Below are 19,053 nucleotides of genomic sequence, written 5' to 3'. Positions count from 1 at the left end.
TGGCAAGAGAAGTTGCCCATTATAAACTCTGACAATAGGTCAAGGCCTTTTAAAAAATGAAATGCTGAGAAGCTCCTTTCTCTTCTTTTTCCTTATGGTTCTTCCTACCCTGTGCTTTCAAGTAGGTCAGTAATTGGAGTTGAAGGTTTTAATAATGATTATTATATTGCTTTTATCTGAATGAGTAATATGTAGGAATTAGAATAAACGAAAGAGGATAAAACCTCTGGTTATCAATTTTAATATCTTCAAAAAACAAAAGACAGCACAGTTATCCAATTCCAAAATGTCACAGTACAAAAAAAGAAGAGCCAAAGTTTCAGTAAGCAAATTGTGAGTCTTATTTTAAAACCCAGGAATAAAGAATACCCTTCGATATTGCTTATTTTAGAGGTAGCCCACTTTTCCAGAATCCAGAGGGAAAACAGAACTTAAATAGAAAGACATTTTTGCAGGAGTGTTGAAACAGACAAGAAAAAGTTTTATTTCGAAAATACAGTCTTTAAAGATAAATTTGGCTTCCATTTTCCATACTTAGGTGCATCCAACAAGATACAAAAACAAACGAAAACAAAACAATAAAACAAAGACCCACGACATTATGTACAGAGCTCTAAAATGAGCTGTGAATATCTACAGGAAACTAGCATATGCTCTTTGTGAAGGGATGTACGTGTGTGGCCCACTACAGTCCTCAGTCCTCAGAAGTAAACTCCCTGGAGCTGCAGGTGCGCTGCAGCAAGGGAAGAGCTGGGGTCAGTGAAGGGTTGGGGGTGGGACCCCGGGGTGGGAGGCGTGGAGAGGTGTCTGGGGAGGGGAGCAGCGGCGGCACGGGACAGATCCTGGGCTTCTCTAGAAGTCCTGCCGCGGGGTGTGAGTCAGGCTGTGCCGCCGCAGATCACAGTTTCGCCTGAACACTTTGCCGCACTGCTCGCAGCTGTAGGGCTTGATGTCTGTATGGGTGAGAAGGTGAGTTTTCAGATTACTTCTCTGATTAAAGGTTCTTCCACATGTGGGACATTTGTGTGGAGATTCCTGTTCAGATGTGAAGCAAGCAAAGGATTAATCCTTCACACCACCACGGCACCCTTCTCAATAGTTTCTGTCTTATCGGTATCACAAGCGTTAACATAACATGCGCACGACAACAAAAGAGGGGACTTGCAGGAACAAATCTGTGCTCCTAATCCTCCAATCACGAAAACACACGCTCAGGCACACACAGAGGCCCGATTACACTGATAACTGCCAGTGGCCACCGCGGTGGGCTCTGCGATTTCCAGCTCTTTACATTTCATCACCATGTCATAGGCAGGAAAAGGGGGGAAGGAAAAAGTCTAATCCTCTCTTAAGGAACGACATTCTCCCGGGTAATAAGGCTCCTCTTTGCTGGAAAATTAAACTATTCCTCAATGTTCTGAAAACTACAAATTATGAGGCCCCTGGGAGAGAGAGCATATGGGATTTCACCATGCCTCCATTATCAAAATTACCTTTATTTCCTCCCAAACACGAAAGCTTTAAATGTAGGGCAGATTGGATGAAAAAAATAATGATAATTCTAAAATTAAGATTTAGAATAGAGTGGCTTACTTTTTAAGAAAAATACAAAAATGTTTTATGTTAAATGAGATTACGTTTATGTATGAAAAAAATTCAGTGCGGCTTTCCGCACCTAGAAAACTAATCTGAATAGTCTCTTAAGAGAAAAACTCTACCATTGAACACCCTTTGTAGAGCAAACACCATAAAACAGAACTAGTCACTGTTTTAAAACAAGAAAAACTTACCTGCATGTGTAAAGTTTTGTGAACTGCTAGAGTTCTAGATTGACAAAATCCTTTCCCACACTCCTGACATTTGAAGGGTTTTTCTTTGGAATGAATATACCTGAAAATCAATATAAGTTTTCATTGAAATGGCTTTACCACCACGGTGACGAGTTTCTTTTGACAATTACTGAAATCGAAGTCATGAAAGGACAAAAGAAACAGGATTCCTATTATTTAGGTTTTCAAATTGTACCCCCCCCCCCGCATGTAATTCTGTTTATGGTTAACCTCGACTAACAGATTTCTCAAAACATTCACTGGACGCCAGCTTTGTCTACACTTGCTCGCCCTCTCTGGCATATTTTGGAGCTCGAAATCTTGCCGAATTAGTCCTTCCTGGCCTCCACGGTTTCCCTAGGATTTAAACTGGCCAAATCCGAACGTAAGGCAAGGCCGAGTGAACGCCGACTGATTTCAGCGAATCCCTTAACTGCCGCGGAGGATGCGAACAGGGAAGTCCCACCTTGGGGAACAGCAAGTAGAGTCTGGAGAGAGATGCCCCACCCCCACTCTGGGGAAGTTTTTACTGGATGAAAACACTTACGTTATAGTATTTCTTCAATTTACATTTATTAATACCTCGTTGAAGGTGGGGGGTGGGGGTAAATGGGGAGCTGTGTCTAAATACAGTGATCGAGTTTAAACAAATTTAAAAGGAAGGTTGCTGTGTAAGGAAGGCTCTGTAGTGCAACTGAGGCTGGGAGGTGGCGGGAGGTAGGGAAGGGAAGCGACGCAGTGGAGGCGGCCCAAGATTTCCAGAAGTGGTGTGATGGCAGCCACCGTGGGAAAGTCTTCGGGGTCCCTCGGCTTTACCTGCCTCGCCCCAAGGGTGACCGGGAGGAAACCAAATCCAGCACCAAGACCAACCCACCAAATTTAACTGCCGAAGGATGGGGAAAGCCCCTTCCGAATGCCAAACAAGAACGCAGCCAGAGCCCGGTGAAGGGGAAAGGTAAATGTCGGGGATAGCTGTGGCTGGAGGAGGGGGCCTTTGGGGATGTAGTCTAGTTTCGACGGTATTTATTTTAGTGACACTGAGAATGTCTATGAGGCTTAGGTGTTCTGGACAAATTCGCCTTCCCTTCCCCGGCCATCCCCCTTCCCCACCTCACCTGTGATCCCGCAGGTGATCTTGCCTCCGGAAGGCCTTGTGGCAGATGTCACACGTGTATGGCCTCTCATCCGTGTGGGTCCTCTCGTGTATGAGCAAGTTGTAGGATTTGGTAAAGTGTCTGCCGCAAAACTTGCAGATAAACTCTTTTTTTGTTTTGGAAGGCAGCCTCCCTCGGGAGGGCTTTCTGTCCGGAGTCAATTTGCTGAGGCCCGAGATGGGGCTACCTAGCCCCGGGCTCAGCTTGGTCAGTTCTCCCATTTTAGGGGGGTCCTCTTGCGTGGCGGCCACAGCCAAGTTGGCAAAGTCAAAACGCGGCCGGTCCTTGTGCAGGGCTGGGAGAACGTGGGCAATGGCTCCCTGCTTGGGGTGGAAGAGGTGGGTTGTAAAGGGCAGAGCCGGAAAGGGGAAGCGCGCGTCCACGAGGCCCTGAGCCGCCGCCATCTCGGTGATGGTGGAGCGGGTGATCTCATGCACGTTGGGGTACCCCAGCGTCCAGTGGTTCATGTGCATGGTCTGCACGGCGCTGAGACCGTACAGGCCCTGCAGGTGGTCCACTGCGGCGGGGAAGGTGTTCACCGCCTGCAGGAAGGAGTAATTAGTGAGCTGCAGCGACGGGTGGAGCGGGATGGGCGCCGGTAGAGCCTTGCTCCCCATTCTTCGGTGTGCTGGGGGGCGGAAGGAGCCGCCCCTTTCTTCCAGATCTCAGAGGCGAGTGGGCGTGGGGCTCCGGCGAAAACCCGGTGAGACAACAGCACGCAGAGAAACCCTAAAAATGACAGAGGCAGAGAGTCGTGACTATTATCCAAGCCAGATCGTCCTGACTTTTGGCGCTGGCGCGGGTTACCACACCTTCCTTCTAAGTCCTCCTCCCCACTCTACTCCAGGCCCCCAAATGAGTGAAGAGGGAAACGCAGCAGCAGCAGCCCAGCGAGTACACACCTAGCTCAGCAGGGCCAGGCTGTCGGGTGAGACAGGAAAAGATACCCTGGCGAGCTGGGCGCCCACAGGATTCCAGCATGCACCGAGCGGAAGACCTGGGCCTGAGAAAGAGAGGTGGACGGGGCGCTCCAGCAAACGCAGCACCTAGTCCGGCCCACCTGCCCCACACTGTCGGGCAAAACTCCGTCAACAGCAACGGCCCATGACGCCAGTGCCCCCAGGCCCAGGCCGAGCCCCTGTCGCCAGGGCGCCTCCGAGCTCCCCGGGGAATGACGGATTGTGGGTCCTTGCTGCGGTCCGAGGGCCCAGCTCAGCCCCCGTGCAGCTGCTCCTCGCACTGCGCCCTGCACCCGCTGCCCTGCCGCGCGGCGGCCTTTCCCGCGCTTACCCTGGCGGCCGGGGTACGGGAGCGCAGCCGAAGCACACTTCGAGCTCCTGGGCCCTCGGGCCCTCAAAGGGGCCCGCCTCGCCCCGCGCTGACCTCAGAGGTTTTCTTTTTCCTTCCTCTGCCTCAGTCCCATTTATCAGCGGTGACGGCCCGCGGGAAAGAAAAGTGACACCTCGGGGGCTGGGTTCGACCTGGAATCACCCCCTCCTCTTTCCCAGGGGCCGTCCCTTCCCACCCCCCACCAAGATCCCTTCCAGATGGTTTGGCTCCCGGGGAATAGTTGGGGGTGGGCGGAGAACGTCACTGAGACCGGAACCCCTTATCGCATATTGAGTGCCTAGCTCTCCCGAGGCCCAAACAGCTTCCTGACCTGGCACCGGGAGCTGCTCCTACACCCGTGAGGCCCCAGGAGAAAAAAGGAAAGAGGGCTCCCAAGGGAAGGAAAAGGAAGGAGCAGCAGGGGAGCCACAGCGGGCAGGGCACAGGGCGGCCCAGCCGGCCTGGAAGAAGCTTGTTTATTCGCCCAGAGGTGTGTGCGGCGGCGCTCCTGCTACTGGGAAGCCCGGCCGGGGGTCGGAGGCCGAGGCCAGAGCGGAGTGCACGCTCTCCTCTTTCCCTGCGTCCCCAATGGGAACACCCAGGTCTACTTTCAGTCCCAGGTTCCCAGAGACACCTCGCTTGCATTCAGGGTTGGCCTGCCTTCTCCCACTTGTCAGCCCCTTAATAGCAGAGGGTTCTGCCGATCGGCGGGCCTGGGCCTTGCCTCTGAGGGCGGCTCCCCAGGTGCGGGACTAACACAGAGCGCTTTCCCTGATGAGGAACTGAAAGGCCGTCTGAGACATCATCTTTTGTGCCTGGCTTTGGAACCCCGCAAAAGATGGGGGAGTTTGTTTAGCCTTTCTCCCCACCCACCCCTTTCTGCGCCTGAACTTTCTTCTCGAGTGTGTTGCGTTGCCAGTGGCTCTGAGGGCAGACTTAGGGGGCTGCACTGATGACACAGCGCTCTGGCAAGGCACAGTCTGGCTGCCTCCCTGAGGCCCACACCTTCCCTCCCTCCTTCTGTTTGGAAAGGCTCAGAGACAGGGATTTATTAATGAACCGTTTCTGCCCGGTGCAATGCGGTCTGGGAGTTCAGGCCCAGAGTTAATGAGAGGTGTGTAACAGTGAGAGGGTCTCAGTCAGACCATTCAACCGAAACTGTAAACCCCCACTCGGAATAAACTTTCCCACCACAAATCAAGATTCATTTTTGTTCAATGGCAATCCCTCAAGCCCTGTCCTAGAGAGACAGCGAAAAAAAGGATTCTACTAACATCTCTGGTAATCTACCTCATTATTTCCCCTCCCATTAAAAATAATAAATTATATCTTTATTTCCTTCTTTTTGCATAATGAGGATTTTCCAGATTCAAAATATTATTTTCCCCCTAGTGTTAAAAAGTAGACTCCGCCATAGAGGGGAAACCAAAATTATTATTTGGGTGTATTCCCAGACTAGATTTCTTAGAAATAAATACAGGAGGCAAGTATAACTCCTACGATGTTCTACATGAGTATACGTGTGTGTGGTGTGGGGGGGGAGGGGGGATGTTGCCAAGGGAAGGACTGACTACCAGGACTTGTGGTTTCAATTCCAAATGCATGAAGTGAACGCTGCCATAAAGGTTAAACGTTAATTCTTCCAGCAAAGTTCGGTGCCATCTTCCTTCCTTTTTCGCCCGATGGTTTATAACATGAAAATGAGCTCTGTTAATATTAATTCAGCTTCACGGTGGCACCAAAATGCTGTTTTGTAGTATGCTCATTTCAATTTGCAGGGGAAATCATTTCTTCACAGAAGAGCAGACCACTGGTGACTTCTGAAACCCTTTTACAAACAGAACAACCCTAAATATCCGCCAAACACCTTTGCCACAAATAGAGAATTTAAATTTCCACTCTCCCGCTGAGTTGCTGGAAATATATGTCAAAAGATATTTTAAGTCAATGCAGAGATCTAAAGTACTTTCGTTTTATCTGGAGTTGAGCACGTAGTTCCCACACACTGTTTCAGGCAATAACAGCTTTCATCGTTTGCTGTCATTTCTCCATCATACCGTTTCTCGGACCATTGGTTATTTTTAATTTTGCAGGGAAAGAAACTTAAACCAATGAAAAGACATAAGTATTTCAGTGGAGCTGAGGCTAGTTTTCTTTCATCAGTCTTCTTCACAGGAATTTCCAGGCATGTGCTAAGTTTTGTAAAATTTAGTTCACTGGCTGTCAACAAGTGAGATGTGTACATACTAAGTTCAATGAAGCTTTCAAAACATTAGCGAAAAGAAAGGTATGCGGTAATTTGATCAGGAGTCTTGCTTTTTGGTAACAATATTATTACACTGAATTATCTAAAACTAATATACAGTAGTCAAGGGTCAGCTACTAAAACCCGTGTGTTGTCTGAGAGAAATAACTGATAGATAAATATGCTCGCTGAATTTCCGCTCAAGCCACAGTGGAATTTTACATAAATCAGAGAGCTATAGTCCAAGTGGATTTAAGGAGATCATTTAAAAATAAATAAATAAAAATGGCCCGACTAGATTGGGTGAACGGAGAACCGCCGCGAAGCTCCTGCCCCTGTGCAGCGCCTCTGCCTTCTCAAGGAGTTAATTAAATTAAGATGCCTTCCACATAATCTGGGTTGTTTCTCTCTGTTCCCTTGCTTCCCCTGCTTGAGTAATTTTCTTGTTCTGCTCAGGATTGCAGTTTGTTTAGCAGAGAAAGTAGCTGTCCGCGGCGTTTCACTGTGGGAAACGCCAGCCCTCTTTTGTTCTCTGCTAACAGGTAGGGAGACAGATCTAGCGCTCTGTCCACAAACACCTTCTTCTCCCTCCTTTCTACCACCACAACTCCTTCCTCCGTTACTATTGCTAGATAATCCAAACGTTTAAGTCCCGGGGGAATTTGCCTTCTGCCCCCGACCTCCAGGACTGGAGAATGGGAGGAAAATCAAAAGGCCAGCACAAGGTTGGAGAATTACCTAGGACTGAACTATTACTTCCTTCTTGAAACGCGTTGGCTGGACAGGCACTGTGTGTTCTGGCCCGTCCGCGCTGCACCGCCGGGGATGCCCCGGACGGGTGGACCAGGAATCCTATGACAGGGTCAGAAACATCCTGCGGTAATGGAGTTTTATCTCAGCGTACGTCGATCAGCTTTTATAAGAAGCCTTGCTGAATGCTTACATTAAATGTCGCAAATCAAAACTAAAAACAGTATATAAAATTGGTTGTCGTTGGGTGTTAGCTGGGAGTGGCGTGCCTGGGATCCGATAAAATGAGAAACACAATGCCCCAGGATTGCACCTATATGATTTCTTTTCACAATTTCTGAACTTGTGGCACGCCGGACTGAGCGCCCCCTGCATCCCCTTCACCCTTCCTTTCTTAAGGAGGCTTAAGTCCCTTCCCAGAGCGGACACTCACCTCCCGCAGAAAGGTCCGCCTGGGCAGCGCCGTTCAGACCCGGTCCAGGCAGTGAGGCTCACAGCTTGAAAAGGTCATTGGGTCCACGCCCGGCAAACTTCTTTTTCCGCGCGGAGTTTCGGGAGCCGCAGACATGATCTAGAACACCACAAACCGTGAGAGCGGATCCTCGCCTTCATCGGAGTCTGTGAATGTGGAATGCGTAAAGACCCGGGGTGCTTGGAGCCGGCGCTCAGTGCTCGCCCGGAACTCCGCACCTCCGCAAGTCTTTCTCCCACTCCGCGGAAGGTCTCACTCTGCAGTCTTGCAGGGCCATCACCCTCCAGCAGCGAGCGCGCCGAGCTCTGTCCCTGCCCGCGTCCCTCCCCAGGCTGTTCGCGGCCGGGAGTCCAAGGCTTTAGTAGCGGCCCCGCCTCCCCTTCGGGCGGGCAGCCGCGCTGGGCCCAGTGCGCCCTGGCTCCGCCTCCGCGCCCGGCGCCCGCTAATGGTCTACTCTGTTTACTTGTGTTTGGATAGCAACTGAGTCTTAAAGGCACAGGTTTGCTCGAGGTTTCCCAGCTACAGAGACAGAGCCCAAGGTGACTCAGTTTAAAATTCACACACAAACACAACGCTCACCATCTTCCTTCTCGGTGCCACTTTTTCTTACATTGTTAGAAAGAACAACTAGTTTTCTGCCTCCTGAAGACCCCACAGAAAAACCCCAAGGGCATTGTGTGGTTTTACTTGGTACGTTCGCTTGATTAATTTCCATATCTTAACACTTTTAACATAACCATCTTCTTCATAGGGTAAAATCAATTAGTTCTAGATTGTATTCTCCAGTATATATCATCCTCCCTCCAATTTAAAATACAGTCTTGTACATATTTTTAATGAATTATGACTATATATGTAATCTGCTTTCGTCTGTTTTCAAAACGAAGTTTGTTTATAGAGGTGACCATTGACTAATTTCGTAATTACTGCAAAGACATATGTGGAATGTTCCAGGAGAAATTTCTTCCAATATTTAAGCTTTAATCAGCCATTGTACATTTCATACACAATTAACCAACTTGGTTAAAGAGGTGGGCTTTTGCAACCCATTGGCAAATTAATAAAGAATTCATCTAGAATGAAGAACAATCATTTAAAAACATTAGGAAAATACTATTTTAGCTTCTCAAAACAAGTACATCTTCATTCCCAGTCCCCACACCCCCAAAATGGAGGTCTTTGTTCAGTCGCCAGGATACTTAATCAGATTTGAAGCATAGAGATACATTTTTCAGGTTCTTCTAAAGGTTTGGTTCTGTGTAAGGATAAGTGCAGAACGCACAAGTACTCTGGAAGAAGGGTGACTCAGTGACAGAAAGAAAATGACACACATTCATTTTAAACATCCTCTTTCCAGACGACATCTGCCTGATCAACACTGAGCAAAATGCCCTTCGTAGCAGACGAGTCGCCAGAGGAAATTTGTCATAGCCCCGGGCAAACTCGCGTTTGGGGTAGACAGATCTTCCATTCAGCGGGCTGTACAATTAAAAAGTATTCCACCAAAAGATGGTTTGCGATGTGCCGCCTCAAAAGACTATTAAAACAATCTCAATCGTTGGGAGGAAATGGGCAAATAGAAGAAGACGACGAAAAACTGCCAAAAGGTGAACCAGTGATTGGGCAGCCAGGCAGAAGCTATGAGACAGAATTTTAATATGAAATTCCTTCTAATTTTATTTATGCCGAGACGGATAAATTTTTTCGTTCTTTTCTTAAAACATAATTCAGGGATAGCAGATCTTTTATTTTTTTTTCTTCCAATTTCAAAGTTGCAAAGATTAAAAAGTGAGCTTGGAATGCAGACCCGAGTGTTCAATATCCTTCAGTATTTAACTGCTTCAAAGTAGATTTGACAAATAGCGTAGAAGTAGTAAAATATCTAAGAGTTCAGGTGTTTTTTTTTTTTTTTAATGTTTCCCCTGTGGTTTCCACAGGGGTGCTTTCGTTTTACTACTCAGTCCTGAGCCCTAGCTACCGGGATGCCTGCGGTCCCCTTTCTCTAACCGCCTCATTCTTTCCGCAGCTTTTCTCAATTTGGAAGATTTGAAGGGAACTTTCTCTTCTTTCAGACCCCCAGGACACACACTCCAGGGGTGGTGATCTGAAGAGTGTTCCTACGCTTTGTATTTCCTTTTCACCAAAGTGGAGGCAATTCCCCAGAGGCGGGCTTCACACCTTCCCACCGTTGTGTGTGTGTGTGTGTGTGTGTGTGTGTGTGTGTGTGTGTGTGTGTGTCTGTGTGGTGGGAGGAATCGCCTGCTTTTCCCGAGAGGTAGACGGAATTTCCAGCCACCCACGAGCTGCCCTCTCTGTTTGCAAACCTCCCGAGCCCAGGTTTTTCCATGTTTACCTCGCCCACCCAAGCCTCCGAAGTTCCACAGTGAAGTCTGGGCCACGCCAGCCCAGAGTGCTGCGGTTGCTTGAAAGGTAGGGAGGAATAGGCGAGCTCCCGGCTTCGGCGGTAGCCGCGTGACCAGGGAGCGCCTCGGCGGCCTCCAGGTCGGGCCACCGCAATGCGCAGGTGCGCACCCCACGCGGAGGGCAAGCGGGAGGCTGGGCACCACGCTGCACTGCAGCAAGGGCTCCCTCAGGCCACCTCGGCGACCACCCGTGGCGGGCCCTGGAGTTCCTACAAGCTCAATCTCGGCAAGCCCCTTGCCCACGCCGGCTTCTAGAGCGCATGCATTGTGGGGGCTTAGCCAGGAGCATCCTCGGCTGCTGGACTCCCTGGGCTACAACGCCTGGCACGGAAAATAAGCCATAGGGCCCAGGCGAGTTGTGGGGTTCGGGTATGCGGGGAGCGAAGACCTGCGCCGGGGGCCTGCGTCTCTGCGCAGCCTTCCCATGCCCATGCACCCTCTCAGAGCTGCGCGGCCGGTCCACTCTGACATTTCCGCCAACTTAGTCATCTGCTGGGTTCTGAGCTTTCGACACCAAGGACGCACCAGGGAAATGGCTAACGGACTGACTAGCGGCGCGCGAGCAGTTGCTGCCCAAACCCAAACTGCCGAAAGTTTACTCCCCTTGAGGACAGAATGAAGGCGGGTGAAAGGAAACGCAGAGGAGCTGGAGGAGGAGGGGGCTGGCAGCGCAAGCCTTCTCCCTCGCTCCCCACCCCCCGGCCCACCCAGGAGGCTCTGCCAGTTAAACAGCCAGCAGGTGTCAGGCAGACATCCCTGGGGCTGACTCCGAGCCTTCTCGCTCTGACTATGCACTGCGGACAACCTAAAAACGTCTACCCTTTAAGACATAAATTATGAAAACCCCATCTTTTCCCACGGATCCCAGCTGCCATTACCTCCGAGGATTCGCCTCCCTTCTCCCCGGCCTTCGCCTGCCTCCTCAGGGCCGGGACCTTTTGCATTTGAACTTCCCGCACTGTTTGCCGCTTTTCGCCGCAGCGTGGAGGAGTAGGAAGCCCAGCTACTCTCTGGGAGCGTGCACTCCAGCCCCAGGATAGTGAGGAGGGTCGCTGGCTCTGGGCTCATAACTGAGGGGGCGGAGGTAGGGGCCAGAAAACTAAGAATTTTATCTTTTAAAAAGTATGTTCGAGTCGGCGCTCTACACACTGATGGGATGGGAAAACGTCGCCGGGGCGGGATCTCAGCACCCCGCGAGAAGAGCCGCAGCGCCCCCTTGAGGCACGGGCCAAGCACTACGTGACGCGGGCGCCGCGGGCGGTCGCGCAGGCGGCAGGCGGGTGTGAGCGCGGGCCTCCGGCGTCCACTCTGGCGGCTGGAACCTTTCACCTCCACCTGAGCCGGTTTGCAGCGGAGGAAAAGTGCGCGCCTCAGGGATGCCGGGGAGAAGGCCTGGGCCTGTCGTCAGAGCCTGTAAGACACTCTAACCCCACCACTTGGGCCTTGGCGAGCGTTCCATGCAGTGGCCCCCCTAGTGACTCCTCTCCTGGTGGGTTTTTTCTAAGACGGATTGTTGGACTCACAACGCTGCTCACAGCGGCTCTGACTTCTGAAAGGCAGGGAAAGACACTAGTTCTGACCCCAGCGCAGGGAATTCTCGGCGGTCCGGTGCTGATGTGCTCAGATATCAGCCTCGGACATTATCCCCGCGGAAGAAGCAGAGAGGTTTTTCAAGGAACTGCGTTTGGAAAAGCTGCCGCACTCTCCACGCCTTACCCCGCGCCCTGCGTCAGCATTTGAAGCCCTGTCGGGAAAGGGTCCCATGGCGGGAGGTGCTCGCTGTCCTTTGACCTGAGAGCGGGGGAGACACAGGTCTCGAGGCGCGCAGTTCGCGGGGAGCCAGCCCGCGGCCGGCGGGCCTGAGGACCACCCGCCGCCTCCAGCTGTCCCTGGGCTCAGCCACCTCCTGAGTGGGGCCTGGCCCGACAGCCTCAAGCGCCCGGGGCCGCCTCGCCTGGTTGGCTGTTCCCTGGGGACAGGGAGAGAGCGAGGAGGGCGCGCTGGGCCCGGCCGCGCTCTGCCTGTGCCTATTGCCGCTCGCTCAGCTTCATGCCGCAGGAGGCCGCGGCGGGCTCCCTTCCAGCCACCAGCTTGCAGGCACTGAGACACTGGGAAGGGGTAGCTGCCTGCGGAGGCCGAAGATCGGGACAGGGGGTTAGCTACGTGGCCATAACCGGGGTGGGCAAGCCTGTGGGCAACCCTCTCGTGAGCTCCGGTCCTGTTGGAGTTTGGCTTTCCCGGGTGAGGGCTTCAGCCGCCACACTATCAAGGCCCAGAGCCAGCTCGAGGCCGCCGGCGACCCGTCTGCCTCCCGCGAGGTCTCCGGGGCTGGCCCGGCACGTGCTGGGCGTGGGCGGGGCCTCGCGGCCCCAAGGCGCGCGCCGCCTGAGGGTGCGGACGCGGGGTCCCAGGATGCACGCCGACGCGCCGCGTTTTCGCCTTCAGTGCAGCTGGTGGAGCGGGTCTCCAGTTTGCCTCGCCAGAGAGAGCCAGGTCAATTTCGAGGCTGTCGTGACGACGACAGCTTCGAATTCCAGGTTCTTTTCTAACGAAGCCCACGGGTGTCAGTGACAAGGAGGACCGGGTTTACAAAAGACAGGCAGCAGACCACAAGACCTAGGCGCCTCCCAGGAGGGAGCGCCCAGTGAATGGCTCTCTGGGGCAGCTCCACCTGCCCAGCGTGGGACTGTCCCAGCCCCTCGCGCTTCGAAAGATTCAGTCTCCGAAAAGACTAGGGCAGAGTCTGCCAACTCATTTTTATTAGGTAAAAACAACAACGAAAAACAACACAAACAAACAAACAAAAACTTGACAACGCTTAAAAATTGGGAAAATTCAAACGAAAATCTTGATTTCCAGTGAGCTGTCATTCCTACATGGCTCTGCTCTCCGTACTGTGCGGTCTGTTTTTAAAATGCTGGGCCTTGAGTTTTCAATTCCAGCTGCAGAGGTGGTTTCTCTGGGACGCTGGGATCGGTCCAGAGTTACCATCCAGAGCAGCAGTTCTTAAAGTGTGGTCCAATAGCATCAGCGATGTCTGGAACTTGTTAGAAATGCAGATTCTTGGCCCCACTTACTGTCAGATACTCTTGAGAGTGGGCCCCGCGAACTGTGAACAAACCCTCCAGGTGATTCCAGAGCGTGCTAAGTTTGAGAGCCACTGACCTAGACAAACTGACATTTGGGGGCAATCTCCGGTGTACGCCATTTAGTTTTTCAGCTGTCTTCCTCTTTCTCCTTTTCTTTCCCATCAGAGAATGCATGTGAAAACGACTTTTTAGGGCAGCCAATTCACTCTTTCTCTCATTCGTTCATTCGCTCACTCTCATTCTTCTGACTTTCCCGAGGAACCTCCCAAATATTTGGAGACGTGCTGAGGATCCCCAGGTGAACAAGAGGAGACCCCTCCCTTCAAGGAGTCTGGTCAGGAAGTGAGAGAGAGAGAGAGAGAGAGAGAGAGAGAGAGAGAGAGAGAGAGAGAGAGAGAGAGAGAGACGGGAGGGAGAGACAGAGACAGAGACAGAGAAAGAGACACAGCGAGAGCGCAGTAAGGGTGCCTTCCCCTTTTGTGGTCAATTGTTTGCTTGTTTGTTTATTATTAGAATCTAATACTAGATTCGATCTGATTTCAGAAAATACTCGTTAGGGACCGAACAGAGGCATCACACCTCATCTTACAATTTTATGACCTTTCCCGACCCTCGACTTTCTTCTCGCCCTGGCTTATGTTATCCTCTGCCTATTTTCACCACATTCTAGGGATTCCGTGTGCCTGCTGCCGACACTTTCATCTGGACGCAAACTGCTCCCACCCTCCTGCCCTCCCTGCACTGGGTCGGAGTGCGTGACAGGATTGGGGGTGGGGGCTTGAGGGAGTGTCAGAGTCCTCGGAGGTGTTTGGCCTGGGGCTCGGAGCCTGCGCGCCCCTGCATTTCTCTGAAGCTGTTCTGGACACTCTTAGAACAACGGAAACGGACATGGTTGTTCTCACCGACTCGGCGTCCCTGGCTCCCACCCGCTCCCAACTCGCGTCCTGCTGCCCAGAACTGCCCAGCTTCCGGAGGTCAGGCGTACCTGGGCTATGACCCATGACCTGCGGATTTGTCACCTAAAGACTGGGCCCAATACCTTTACCTTTCTCTTGGAAGTACAAGAATAGTCTATTTTGCCCCTTCCCAGAGTATCTAAAAATCGGATCGAAACTCATGCTTTATAGTTTTCTAAGGCCAAAAAAAAACCTTCCTTAAGCTTTCACTTTACACTTTCTCTCCAGAATCTGTCCTCAGCCATGTAAGGAGCCACCTCCCCTAGACCATTTTCTGGTTGGGGCAGTGAGAGCAGTAGAGGCACTTTGCCTCGAAGGCAGAGGAGAGTTTCTCAAAGATCAGGTCTAACTAGGAGCCACTGTCATCCAGTTTCAGATTCAAAGAAAAAGTTTCATTATAGTGAGCCAGAGCAGGAAAGCCACTGGAAATACATACAAAAAAATTAAATTTTCATATTGACCCTAGTCATAAATTGTATAAAAGTACTCAGCTCCACTTTGACAAAGAGTTGGAATTTTAATATGACCTTTTCTTATGGGGATTTTCAAAATATAAAATGTATAATGGTCAGGAACATGATAATCTCTTTACAACCTGTGATCATATTTCTTAACGGGATTTTGCTTTCCAGTGCAGATGGTTTGACATAATAACATTCAAAACAGCCAGTACTCAGGAAATGCCAAGGCCAATATTTGAATGCAGATACAAGTTTTAACAAAGGAAAATGCATATTCCTGTAGTTGTTTGCCTGTGAATATTCCCCCAGAGGATTAATACACTATTCTTGAATCTAATCCAAGTCAGCAAACTCTAAAAATTCTGTGAGGTGCCAACTTATCAGGCGCATAGAATTCCTTGTCACTGAATATATTTGTGTGTCTGTTATGTACTAGGTACCAGGCAAATGTATTATTGTTTGAGACTATGAACTTTCACCCTGACTTGGGGATGGGGCAAGGGCAAGGAAAGTGGGATTTTCAGGTTGTTTTCCTCTGGTTTTGTTAAATTGTTATAGCATTTGTACTTAATAGCAATCTTTAAAACATTTATTGAACTTCGTTACATTTTTAGGTCAGTTTTACAAGTCAAGGAGAGAAAGTCGGTGTTTAAGCCAGCTCATTTATTGGAAAATGAATGCCAGTACTGGCTTAACTTTTGGCTTTGCAACTGGAAGACCTTAATATCATGACAACATTTTACAATAATGTTATTTCCACCATGCCAGGTGATAATTTAGCTGTAGATTTCTTATGATTGGTGACCATAGCTCACTCAAGCCCTTTTTCACCCCTTGACTCTGTAGGTAGCCACAGAAAGAAAAGAAAGAAGAAAGAAAGAGAGAAAGAAAGAAAGAAAGAAAGAAAGAAGAAAGAAGAAAGAAAGAAAGAAGAAAGAAAGAAAGAAGAAAGAAAGAAAGAAGAAGAAGAGGAGGAAGGAAGGAAGAGAGAGAGAGAGAGAGAGAGAGAGAGAGAGAGAGAGAGAAAGAAAAGGAAGGAAGGAAGGAAGGAAGGAAGGAAGGAAGGAAGGAAGGAAGGAAGGAGAGAGAGGGAGAGAAAAAGAAAGAAAGAAAGATCACCAAAAATCGTTCTTCCTCTGGCAGCCCCACTGGAGGGAGGAGTGAAGGAAAGGAAGTAGCAGGCACCTAGGCTGGCTCTATCCTTACTGTTCCTTGGGAGAATTTGGGGCAGGACCAGCTCAGATCCAGTTGGCTTTAGAGAATCCAGGTCTTACAAGTAATGATGAGCTCTATTATCCTTGCCTCTTAGCCTAAACACAGACAACTTCAATGGGTCTGGAGACACACATATATAAGAAGCTGAGAGGCCCCATTCTACTCTTGCCCCATATGTACTGTGTCATAATGCCTGTTCACATTGCATGTCTTGGCCACATACTTCATTTCACAGTGCCTAACCCCTCTTCCCATGTCCTTTCCCTCTACCTCCCCAGCCATGCTTGGCAAGTGGGCCTGGCTCCAGGAATCAGACTGGGTGGATGCTATAATGTCAGGACACCAGGCAGCAGCATTTCTAACACGTGTGAGACCACAGTTGCCTTTTCCTTTCCCTGGAAAAGTACACAAAGTGCAAGTTGTCTCCCAGGCTGTGAGGAACACAGCCAATGCCCTGCATGGTGGGCCCACCCAGGCTCAGGAGAGTGTGGAAGAGAACACTAGTGTGTCATATGGGTGTGTGCACCATTCCTGCTCCCCTCTGTCTCATCCTTGACCACATTCTCTTGACGGGCCGTATGGCCTGGAAGTGACCTGGAATATATTAAGAGCATTGGTTTGTAGAACCCTTGCAGAGCAAGGGAGCAATGGCAGAGTGGGATTTTAGACTTGTTAATTCATTTAACATATATTTATTGAGGATGTTTAGTATGTTAGGCCTTGTGGTAGGTGCTGGGGATGCAACAGTGAATAAGAAGCTACTGCCTAGTGGAGAAATAGACAAGCAAGTAGGCAGTTATGATATAGTATGAATCAGAAAACTTGAATCCAAAGTCTGAAGTTAATAATTACCTTGAGCAAGACATGCCACTTGTTGGAGCCTCAGTTTCTAAATCTGCCAATTAAGGATATTCTGAGGGCTTAATGACATGGATGCATATCAATGCTATCAGTAGCTATGATTCTTTCTTACCCATTAACATGAACTGACCTCATTAGCAAAAAATTATTCCTTCCACTCCTCCAAGGACTTGAAGAGGAGACCAAGGAGAAGAAATCTGACCCATGCTAGTATCTAGTGGTCAAGAGTACAGAAATTAAGTTGATATAACAAGACTTTCTAGAGAAAAAGTTATCTGCCTTTTATCAAGAAAAAAATGTCTACATTTTCACTGTTGATAAATAGGAATACTGTACTGTGCATTACATTTTGTTGTACTCCTTTTTTAATTGTTATTAGAGAATACATGGAGTAGATCTGTGATGAGTAGGGTTTTTTTTAGGCTTAAAAGCTATTATTTTGGATGTTACTCTACAATAAAATGATGCAATTAATATGGGGATGTCATTGATATAGCAGGTCTTAAGGGAAAGGAAATGGTATCAGTTAGAATACAACTGAGCTCTGATATCAGAAAATCCCAAATAACATAGGATAAACAATAGAGAAGTTAATTTATCTCTCACATAAACATAGGCCAGCCAGAGTCAATATGGTGGCTAGCTTGTTGTTTATCAGGTGCTTTGGCTCCTTCTATCTTGTTCCACCAACTTCAAAAAGTGACTTGTACTTTATGGTCCAAGATGGCTGCATTCCAGCCAGCAGCAAGAAAGGAAGGCATGAAGAAGGGTGAATCCTCTCTCTTTAAGAAGACTCCACAAAAATCAAAACCTAGTCACATAGCCACACCCAGCTGCAAGGGAGGCTGGAGACTATAGTCTTTACTCTGCTGGCCTTATGCCCCACTGAAATTCGGGCTTCTGTTACTAAAGAAGAGCAAAATGTATATTGGGGATGACCAGTCTCTGCCATAGGATGTCTAGCTCTGGTGCTTCATTCTCTGTGTATATTATCATATATGCGTTGGTACCGTAATCACTGTCATTGGTTCTGGATAGTGTTCACTGTCCCCTTTACTGCTTTTATGGTTTTAAGCACTACATGCAGTGGCAGAATTCTGTTTTGGAACCCCTCAGTATGTTGCCACTACTAACTCACTCTTAGTTGTGGCTGCTGGCATGTGACTTTTTGCTCAGAGTGAGGAGGTGTGAACAAAGAAAGTGGGTGGGATGGAGAGTCCAGAGGTATCAAGAGCCTGCCTGGGGACAATCTTGTTGTGGATTTTGGAGAACTCCTCTGGTACCATCTGATGGTGTTTCCTTTGTGGAATGGGTCCTGGGGTGCCAGGCAGAACACATGGAGTGAGTCTTCAGCAGGAGAATTTCATTTTTTCCCTTGGAACATGGGATGAGAAATGAGAGAACATACTAGAGGAAAAGAGGAAGCTCTGGATTCTTCCTAGCCTTCTTACCATGTCAAGCAGGCTTAGGGGCGACTGCAGAAACTGGGATCTGTCTTTTTACCGCTTTGGCAGCCAGAGGCTGCTGCAAAAATGTGCAGCTCAGGTTGCCTTGAGGAGTAGAGTCAAAACTTCAAGCAGACCCCCCACACAGCAGAGAAGGCCCTGCTCAGCTAGAGCCCAAGGACAGTCTCCAAAGATAAGCGTAGAGAGACTTAATTACCATTTAAAGTTGTCCTGGCCTGACTTCTGCCTGATAAACTCTGCTTTTGAGCCTCGTCCTGTGTTAATATTTACAGGCTCAATTCTTCCCTCCAAGCCTGTGTAGAGGGTCAGGGACGGGAAGAGCCCGTGGATCCCCAGTCTCACCTGGGGTTCCCCCTTCAGGCTGCTGCTTGGCTTGGAGCAAGTCTGAGCATGGAGGTTACAAGCCAAGTGTTAATGTCGATGTGTAGGGAAAGGATTCTTTCCCTGTAGAAACATCTGGAGTGACACTGAGGACATACTTAACAACACATTTACACCAGCCCCAGGGGATTCCCATGCGTGAGAGAACTGCCTAGATAGTTCCTATTACACATTTATTTCCTTAAAGGAGGTATTTTATATCCTACCCTGTAATTCGATTCCTTTGGCTCCCCACCCTACTAAAAAGGAAAAGAACATACAGTCCAAACAATTTTTAAAACCAAGTTTTTTTCCCTCCAAATAGTAAATGTGCACAGTTCGTGCAGCTTTTACACACATCTGTAAGCTATGACTTGTTTATACCAGCTCTTACAATATTTTAAAAATAAAGTATAATGTTTTTCAGTCTGTATACAATAGCA

The 19,053-nt window shown here is 49.3% G+C and overlaps 1 protein-coding gene across 4 annotated transcripts; it reads right to left on the bottom strand.

Moving 5' to 3' along the window:
* Positions 1-225: 225 nt before the first annotated feature.
* OSR2 (odd-skipped related transciption factor 2) lies at positions 226-11,169 on the bottom strand. 4 transcript variants are annotated; one of them, XM_016157864.2, is made up of 5 exons: positions 11,081-11,169; positions 7,741-7,878; positions 2,945-3,712; positions 1,791-1,890; positions 226-1,035 (listed from the first exon to the last, which is right to left on the bottom strand). In XM_016157864.2, exons 3-5 carry the CDS (start codon positions 3,598-3,600, stop codon positions 853-855), a joined length of 939 nt encoding a protein of 312 aa, XP_016013350.1. In that variant the 5' UTR covers positions 3,601-3,712; positions 7,741-7,878; positions 11,081-11,169; the 3' UTR covers positions 226-852. The 4 variants fall into 4 exon arrangements, with proteins under 4 accessions (XP_016013350.1, XP_036088788.1, XP_036088787.1 ...); XM_036232895.1 differs by lacking the exon at positions 11,081-11,169 and adding an exon at positions 3,886-3,986 and having other exon boundaries at positions 7,741-8,122; XM_036232894.1 differs by lacking the exon at positions 11,081-11,169 and having other exon boundaries at positions 7,741-8,122.
* Between the last annotated feature and the right edge of the window lie 7,884 nt (positions 11,170-19,053).

Source organism: Rousettus aegyptiacus, unplaced genomic scaffold, assembly GCF_014176215.1.
Source record: "Rousettus aegyptiacus isolate mRouAeg1 unplaced genomic scaffold, mRouAeg1.p scaffold_m13_p_15, whole genome shotgun sequence".
Lineage (NCBI taxonomy): Eukaryota > Metazoa > Chordata > Mammalia > Chiroptera > Pteropodidae > Rousettus > Rousettus aegyptiacus.
Note: the sequence above shows the minus strand (reverse complement) of the source record. Positions and strands in the feature narration are given on the sequence as shown.